The 9,384-nt window shown below is 36.4% G+C and overlaps 1 protein-coding gene across 2 annotated transcripts; it reads left to right on the top strand.

Annotated features, from left to right (window-relative positions):
- The first annotated feature begins 129 nt into the window (after nt 1-129).
- On the top strand, nt 130-9,255 carry LOC123322245 (HEAT repeat-containing protein 5B). 2 transcript variants are annotated; one of them, XM_044910155.1, is made up of 19 exons: nt 130-301; nt 486-637; nt 693-904; nt 953-1,100; nt 1,168-1,453; nt 1,510-1,670; nt 1,727-2,120; nt 2,178-2,540; nt 2,604-2,856; nt 2,918-3,027; nt 3,081-3,244; nt 3,382-3,414; nt 4,065-4,139; nt 4,195-5,112; nt 5,178-5,499; nt 5,582-7,650; nt 7,729-7,942; nt 8,192-8,337; nt 8,445-9,255. In XM_044910155.1, exons 2-19 carry the CDS (start codon nt 509-511, stop codon nt 8,616-8,618), a joined length of 6,171 nt encoding a protein of 2,056 aa, XP_044766090.1. In that variant the 5' UTR covers nt 130-301; nt 486-508; the 3' UTR covers nt 8,619-9,255. The 2 variants fall into 2 exon arrangements, with proteins under 2 accessions (XP_044766090.1, XP_044766091.1); XM_044910156.1 differs by lacking the exon at nt 3,382-3,414.
- The last annotated feature ends 129 nt before the right edge of the window (nt 9,256-9,384 follow it).

Genomic DNA, 9,384 nt, shown 5'->3' with positions numbered 1-9,384 from the left:
TAGTATATTTGAAAATAGCAAAGATTTTCTGGTTCTCTTGAAGAGAGGGTAGAGGGCTGAAGACTGAAGAGGCTAGGCAACCCTAACAGCATAACATCCAGCCTGGCTCTAGCTGGCTATCTGTCACCTTGTTATGATAGCCAGACATCTGACAGTGACACTAAACAGTTTCAATGTAAAATGCAGAATGTTCAAATTCAATAATTGATACATCATTTAAAAAATGCTGCATAGAACATAATAATTCAAATATATATCTTCAACTGAAAATTGATGTAGAGCATTGTAATTTCTGCACAAAGTAGGTGAAAGCCCTCTGTGTATATCATGTAGGAATTAGAACAAGTATCAATCGGATTTTTTTTTCAATACCAAAAATATAGGCGTAGATTGGTTGGTTTAGAGATAGTGAACAAGTATATACCTTATATTCACAACCAAAATACATATAAATTAGTACAAAAAGTGTCACCACTTCATTTCAGTTCTTCCGAAACACTAATAGATCATGGAGCTTTCATCTCATAGTCTTATCTTGAATGAAGAGGATTTAGTTCAAATACCACAAGCAAAAAAACCTGTGTTTATATTCGAATGGCTACGTTTCCTCGATAAAGTACTTGTGGCAGCTCAGAAGGTGAAATCAACGATGATTTTATATACAAGATCTACCTCAGATTTTTCAATTTCAGAATGATATTAAGGGTTGTCAGAAAAAACTAGTAGAGCAATTAGTAGCTCTAGTCAACGATTCTCCTGGACCTTCTACAAGAAAACTCATTGCAAGAAATCTTGCTACGTTGTTTTCTGTAGGAGATACATTTTTATTATTTGACACCGTTAACAAATGTAATGACATACTGAAGAATAAAGATGATTCTCCTAGTTTTTTATCTACTAAACTGTGAGTAAATCTTTAATTTTTTACATATTCTTCACACATAATTTTCAGAGCTGCTATATGTTGCGTTGGAACAATGTACGAAAAATTAGGGAGGATGATGGGGAGGTCTTATGAGGAAACCGTACAGATTCTTGTTAGATCTTTGAAAAGTGCAGAATCTCAAACAAGAATTGAAATAATGCTTACGTTGGAAAAGGTAAGTTATTTCACCAATTAGGCTAGACAATCTTCTTATCCAATTTCATGCAATAATTGCACGTCAGGTTTGTGCTGGAATGGGGAGTGCTATATCTAATGTTCACAAAGAGATATACAAGGCATCGAAACATTGTCTTGTCGACAGAGTAATGGCTGTTCGCTGTGCCGCAACAAGATGCCTATTAGAAATGTTGAACCATGCCCCATTTCTATATACCACTGAATTAGAAAGCATGGCAACACTTTGTTTTAGAGCTTTTGATGGCTCTAATTATGAAGTTAGGTGTGCTGTTGCTAAACTTTTGGGCACGCTTGTTGCCATGACTCAGAATCAAAAGCCTGAAAAGCAATGTGAGTGTTCTTTTTTCATTGAATTCAATACAAGTGTCATTCCTCGGAAATTTCAGTACAACAAACAAAAGCTGGCAAGTTAGTCTCATTAGATGAAGCACTAGGAATTTTGATGTCAGGATTTTTACGAGGGGGAGCTGGTTTCTTGAAAGGTACTGGGGAAATAATCAAAGGAAGTTCTGGAGTAAATCGTGAAGTTAGAGTTGGAGTTACCCATGTAAGACAGTATATATAGAAACCACTATTGGGAGTATCACATTCAATTATTTTCAGGCCTATGTTACTTTTGTTCAGATCTTGGGGAGTGTTTGGTTAGAACAAAATATGAAGTCCTTTCTGAACCACATTCTTTACTTAGTTGCCAATCCTAAAGCTGCTTCTTCACATGTAGATGCTGTGTACTCAAGAAAATGCATTAATTTCATTTTACGTTGTGTTTTTGGCAAGATGTTGGGGGAAAAAGCTCAAGCATCAGCTTGTAAAGAAATAGCTCAAACAGTTGTGAAAGAAATGAATTCTATTGACTTCAATCCAGAAAATGCAAAAGAATTCAATCAAGAGACTTTATTCAGTCAGCATTTGCTAGTATGTGGTCTCCAAGAAATTGGAAGCCTGGTTTTAAATCTTGGAACCACAGCTTACGATTTAATAACTGATCAGCATCTCAGTAAGTCACAAAATTCTTCAGCTCTTGTGGATCTATTTTAATGATCATTTCTACTAGATTTAATTGATGCTACCATAAGTGTCTTGATCCATCCGTGCCAAGCTGCAAGGTTAGCTGCTGCGTGGTGTTTGAGATGCATCTGTATAGCAGTTCCAAGTCAAATAACACCTTTGATAGATCGATGTGTGACAGGAATTGAAGAATATCGCACTAGTCCTGAAGCAATCTCTGGTTATAGTGGAGCGTTAGCGGCAGTATTGGGTGGAGTGAATTTATCTCCTCTAGGTGTGCCTCATAATAAGGGAAAAATTATTTTCAATACAGCTGAAGAGTTACTTCGAAGCGCTAGTCAAAATAGCAGATTGTCCTTGAATAGAACTCATGCAGGGTGGTTACTTATTGGTGCTATAATGACTTTAGGTAAGTAATTTCGGATAAATAAAACTTGTTTTGTTCCTCATTGTGAAACATTGTTTGTTGTAGGTGTCCCCGTAGTAAGAGGTTTACTGCCAAGGATGCTTCTCCTCTGGAGAAATTCTTTCCCCAGATCAAACAAGGAGCTTGATTCTGAAAAAGCTAGGGGAGATGCGTTTACTTGGCAAGTTACTTTAGAAGGGCGGGCTGGGGCACTTACAGCAATGCATAGTTTTCTACAGCATTGCCCTGAGTTAGTAAATGAAGATATCACAAGAAGACTGCTCAACCCAATTGAATCAGCTTTGGCTATGCTTACAAAGTAAGTTTCAATTTCAATTCACATTGATCAACTAGATGGTTGTATTAAATTGATCTTACAGCATATCTGGCATACTTAAGTCTTATGGGCAGCAATTGAAAGCTCCATCTGCAATGGTGAGGCTACGGCTTTATGAGACTCTCATTCTTCTTCCCCCACAGTCCTTTGAGAGTAAGCAATTTTTGTATCTTTGATACATTATTCTAAATTTGTATTGATTTAAGACTCGTATACACATCTGTTGAGAATGCTGGTTGGAGAATTCACTCTTGCTGAAAATCCTGCTAATACTACAACATCTCAACTTCGACAAATTTGTCATGCAAATGATTCAGTGATACTTGGTACCTGGCTCCAGGAAACAGATCACAGGACTATCGAAGATCAGGTTAGTAATTAGTAATCACATTTCACATTCATGGACTAGTTGTGAGTTGAATAGATATCATAATCTTGAAGCTTTTAATCAAGTATTGACCACATATGTTCAATATTTGAATTAATAGAAGTTTGAAATTTCCTTAGATGGAACCAAACCGCAGAGGAGATGGTGAACATGTGAGTAGTTGAATGTCTAGGAATTCTGCTACTGCTTAATTCAAGTGTAGAAATGTCGTTTGAATTTGCCTCTTTTTTTTCCTTTGTTATATTTTGAGTGTTATCCTACCAATTAATGGTTTTCATTATTGTTACGATACCAGGTTATATCAAAACTTCTGAGTATTATATCTAATTAGATCTATTTCATTCGATACAATCAAGCACTGGAATTGATTCTGTATATCTTTGATAACTGATAACGTCTTTTCGCTGTTCCTTTTTGATCAGTCCCAAAAAACTATCCAGCATATTTTCAGTCACAATGTATTCCAAGTTCATGTCAATTGAATGTAGGCATATGAGTAGGTAGTAGTGAGTTTTGATGGAATAATTTTTTTCCTTCAGTAGTACCAGACATTGGAGAATATGTAGATGATTCAATGTTCTTTACTCTTCTGTCAATTTTTTATCCTTTAATTACTGTTCAACAGCTTCTATCACTTTTTCATTGACGCCTATTTCAATAAGCTATTTTTATTAGCTTCTGAAACCAGAATGCAGCTGCTTTCATCTAGCTGCTGTTGAGATTGCACTTTGAAAATTCATCGTTTAATGAAAGTGGTAACGAAAAATAATCATCATTATATCGATATAATTATCAATTTCAGCTTCAGCCAAATAGCGCAGCAGGCTCAGGTGCACTGGAACACGATCCTTGCTGTCTGTATCGACAAATCTCTCAGGTATTTCAAGTATTCCTATCAAGAAATATTATATCTCACTTGCATTTCTTTTTAGCATGAAAACATTCCTGGTCCTCTACCGTTAGGTGTAGCTGTTATTGATATGTCTGTGCTCTTATTTGGTCAGATATTCCCTAGAGTTGCCAATAAGCATCGACTGCAAATGGTTGATCATTTCACTGAATGTATAAAACACGCAAAGAGTACTAGACAGGAAGCTGTTCAAATGAACGTTTTCACCGCACTTCTTAGTGGCCTGAAAGGACTTTCTGAGACTAAAGCAAATGTTGGTTTGGACGACGTAAAAAAATCGATCACAACACTTATAATGAGCGCACTAACTTCATCAAATCCTATTCTCAGATGTGCTGCTGGGGAAGCCATAGGGCGCATGGCTCAAGTAGTTTCTGATCATAAATTTACCGCTGAACTTGCACAAACGAGTTTCGATAGGTTGAAGTCAGCTAGAGATGTTGCAAGCCGAACGGGACATTCCTTGGCACTTGGCTGTCTCCACAGATATGTTGGTGGCATGGGTTCTAGTCAACATCTTAATACAAGTGTATCTATACTCCTTGCGTTAGCTCAAGATCAAACTTCTCCTGTTGTCCAAGTTTGGTCGTTACATGCACTGGCTCTCATAGCAGATTCTGGAGGTCCTATGTTCAGAGGTTACGTTGAGCCAACCCTTTCGTTGGCTTTGAAATTGTTACTCAATGTTCCACAGTCATACATAGATGTTCATCAATGTATTGGAAAAGTGCTATCTGCACTCATTACCACTATAGGCCCAGAACTTCAAGGAAATACTGCCAACATTTCTACAGCAAGATCTTCCTTCTTGTGCGCCTGTGCTATAATGCAAGATCATAAAGATCCTTTGGTACAAGCAGAAGCTACAGGCTGTTTACAACAGTTACATCTTTTTGCCCCGAAGCATGTCAATTTATCTACGCTGGTACCTACACTTTGCGTGAGTAAAATAATGATTTTGAACAAGTTTTCAATCAGGTTAATTAATATAATGCCTTATTTTAGAGAACATTATCAAGCAATCATCTTCTTTTGAGAAAAGCAGCTATATCCTGTTTGCGTCAACTAGCACAACGCGAAGCCAAGGAAGTTTGCGAACATGCCATGACATTAGCAAATGAAAGTCGAGAAAATAATACAGTTGAAGGACTTCTCATCACTGAGACTGGTCTGCCTGGGGTGTTCTTCAGTATGCTTGACACCGAAACTGATCCTGCTTTAATCAAAGATATCCATGATACACTTCTGAGTATGCTACAGATGCTTGCTGCTGACAATTTATCTCAATGGCTTGGTCTATGCAAAGATGTCTTGACTGTTGCAACAGGTGAATAATACATAGTATTTCATTTCACATTGTATGGTTCAATGTTAGCCCATAAATAACAAATTGGTTTTTCCATCTTCAGATAACAATGATGATATAATGACTGCAGTGGATAACGAAAACGACAATAATGAGGCAGAAGTTGAAGATGACGATGATGATCAAGCAGAATTCCATGCGCAAACTGACTCTTCAACTCATCCAGCAGTGCAGCCTCGGTGGCCTACAAGAGTCTTCGCAGCTGAATGTGTTCGCAAAATTATTGCTGCATGTGAAGCCAGAAACAAATCACCTCATTTTGATCTCATTCAGGCTAAGGAATTGCAAACAAAAGGAAGGAGCAACTTCCTAGTACTTCATTTATCAGACCTAATTCGAATGGCCTTCATTGCTGCGACAAGCGATTCTGATCCATTACGTTTGGAAGGTTTGAAAACACTGAAGGAAATAATAGAAAAATTCGCTAAAGTTCCAGAACCTGAATTTCCTGGTCATTTACTTCTGGAGCAATTCCAGGCTCAAGTAGGAGCTGCTCTAAGACCCGCTTTTGCTCCCGATACTTCATCTCATGTAACTGCAGCAGCATGTCAGGTCTGTTCTACATGGATCGGATCCAACGTAGCTAGAGACCTGTACGATCTAAGAAGAGTACATCATTTGTTGGTCCAGTCTCTGGGAAAACTGGAAATGAAAACAAATACCACACAACTGTACAATGAGAGTTTGGCCACTCTAGAGAAACTAGCAATTCTGAAAGCCTGGGCTGAAGTTTACATTGTAGCAATGAAAGGTAATGGCGATCCAATTCTTGACCTTAGTATCACAAATACTTCAACTACTTCCAATGATGACGAGTTTGGTGATTACGAACACAAGAGCGAGAGTTTGCTTACTTTGGTTCAACCTGAATTAGTTGGTTTATCACAACATTGGCTTGCTGCTTTGAGAGATCATGCCCTTCTCTCTTTGCCTTCTGAATTTGCTAGTCAATTACCGCATGACGGAGGCGCTTTTTATACCAATGACACAATGGAATCTTCCAGACCATACTATGTAGCCTCCTGGCCTCCAATACTCCATGCAGCAGCTCTGTGGTTGAATTCTAGTTCTTTCCAAAGCAATCAATCCCAGCCTATCAATAATGACAATGCTTTGAATAACAACCCCACTGAAAGTAATACAAATACAGATAAATTCCATCTACTTTTTGGTATTTGCATGGAGGCCCTGTGCAGTCCACGATCTGTTGAACCTATTGAAAGTATCATAACTTGCCTTCAAGCACTACATACGCTTCTGGATTCCACTCTAACAAAGGAGTTATTAATGGTAGATAAAACTTTGTGTATTGAGTTGTGTAATGTTCTACATAGGTTAATCTTAACCAGAGATAATCATACTTGTCAATTGCTATGTATGAAAGTACTGAAACAAGTCGTAAAAGCTGCACAGATGAATCTAGAAGTCATGAAGAAAATGAAAGCTGAGTCAGGTGAACTAGACAATGAAGAAATGCTGAATCTTGATCTTCTAGGAGAAGGTGGAGAATGTGGTGAAATACCTCCTGGAAAGTCATTAGTTTTTAGTGTACTAGAAGTATGTTTGTGCCTCCTTGTTCGGCAACTACCAGCCCTTAGTCCTTCACCAAATTCAACAATTGTGAATTCACTGAGAATAACACAAACATTAGATGAATCAGGAAAATTAATAGCATCTGCTTTATCTTGTATGGAAAATCTTCATACTTTGTGCTCACCACAAGGAGCAGTAGCCATCCTTCCAACAATTTTATACCTCACTACAGGAGTTATCAAAGAATTGGCTACTAAAAACGTGAATGATAATGCTATTATGGCTAATAATCCTTCAGTGCAAGCGGCTCTCCACTGTCTGAAAGTCATAACTGTGGATCGGTATTGTAGTGATCCAAGAAGTTGTGATAACTGGCAGAAACTGCTTCAGAGTGCTTTAGCTAAAGTTATTGATTTAGCCAAAACTGGAGATGATCAAACTAAATTAGACGAAGTAACAATGATGCTTTCTATAGGGGTATTTGTATTACATGCACCTTCTGAAGTCATATCTGCGCCAAACCTTCAATATCCGTGCATAAATCATTTCAGGCAGTGCTTACAAAGTCCTAATTCCACAGTAAGTTCAATTTTGCAAATCATCATTCTTTCGAGTAGTTTTTCTGTATCAGTTCACCAAATATCATTTTTTTTTCAGGTGAGACTAAAATGTGTCCAAACTTTGAAATCTTTATTTGCTCATCCTGACAAATCAATTGCTACAGCTTACATCCATAGCTTAGCACCAAGGCTGGTTGAATTTTTGTACACGGACAACGCAAGAAAAATATATTCTGATGGAGAATTATTGGTTACTCTGGAAACAATAGGTTGTGTCGAATCCCTCATTTCTCTGGCTGAACCACAAAATAGTAAGATATTTGTTTATTATCATTTTTTACATCATTTTAAAACTACAAGGATTGGCCTATGTAGTCAAGCCTTACAATTGTATTGCACGCTTTGCTCTAATGCATTCATTCGTTTTGAATTTACCTCCTACTGCAAAATCTATCTCTGATACTCATTTCCCATTTTTGCTCTCCTAGGAGATCTTTTACAAGGCAAGTTTTGGCTTTTCTAATTTTTATTCCATTTATTTTGAGGTTTTCTCTTTATAGGAATTCAAATGCTGACACTACTGGTACCAGTTTTGATCAGTTATCTACTAGAGGGACAAGCTGTTAAATGTGCAAATAAATATGCATTGAAACTTCATGAAACGAGTCTTCAATGGTTGATGAGAATTGGTCCTCAATATTCACAGGTTAGTTTGATTTTGTTTACTAAACTTTTAGAATCATTCAGTTTTTGAAATTTGTGAATAGAAGTTTGTAACAATTCAAGAAACGAATTAAAATGAATTAATTACAGGAATTTAAAACACTCATGACCGAGTGCAGTGATCTTCGTGTCAAACTAGAAACCGCCATTAGAAATAATCAACAAAAGTCTATTAAATTAAAAAATGAAGTCAACATGAATAAGCCTTTAGTGAGCAACGCACCATCCATAAAACTGAAAACGGATTTCAGTAATTTCTCTTAAGATATTGTTAAATGAACGCGAATTGTAGCAATACCTTCATGTTTTACAACATCCAAATAAAATATCGATTTCTTTGTAAATATGTATAATTTTTATATGTTTATTTATTAATAAAATTAATTTTTATCAGTAGAGAATGGATGTGATAACACTTAATATAGTATAGTTTGTAAATGAAGCATTTTCAATTATCTATTGCTCTGTCTTCATATACTCTCCCATTATTAAGGCACTAAAGAACAATTTTTTGAAAATGTTTCATGACGTACTAATAACGCTGAAAATAAATTAACGACTGAATTGAGGTGACCAATAAGACTTATTTCCATGAGTTTTATAATCTTGTTTAAAGTTAAGCTGGATACTAGATATTATATAATTTCCGATTTGGCTCACTTTCATTATAAGTAGAAATAAAGTTGATAGCAAAAGCTATCAACTCAGTGACTGATTATATGGAGTGAAATGTTCCTCATGAATAATAATTTAAACTTTTTTGTTACCTCTTTCATTATTTTCAAGATGCGATCCATATATTCAGAACCATATCTTATGTATTCAAAATTTAAAGTGTTAAGACTAAAGTGATTTTAATCAGTGCTAATCAACTAAGTACGAATAAAAAATTAGTCAATAAGGTGGAGTTTAAATTATCGAATCATTATCCCCTTTCCTTTAGAAAACAGGGGTATGAGAATGGTTCAATAATAAGGAAGGATTTCACGAACGAAACATACAAGGTGTAATCACCTGGGCAAACGCCAAC

This window comes from Coccinella septempunctata, chromosome X (genome assembly GCF_907165205.1).
Source record: "Coccinella septempunctata chromosome X, icCocSept1.1, whole genome shotgun sequence".
Lineage (NCBI taxonomy): Eukaryota > Metazoa > Arthropoda > Insecta > Coleoptera > Coccinellidae > Coccinella > Coccinella septempunctata.
Note: the sequence above shows the minus strand (reverse complement) of the source record. Positions and strands in the feature narration are given on the sequence as shown.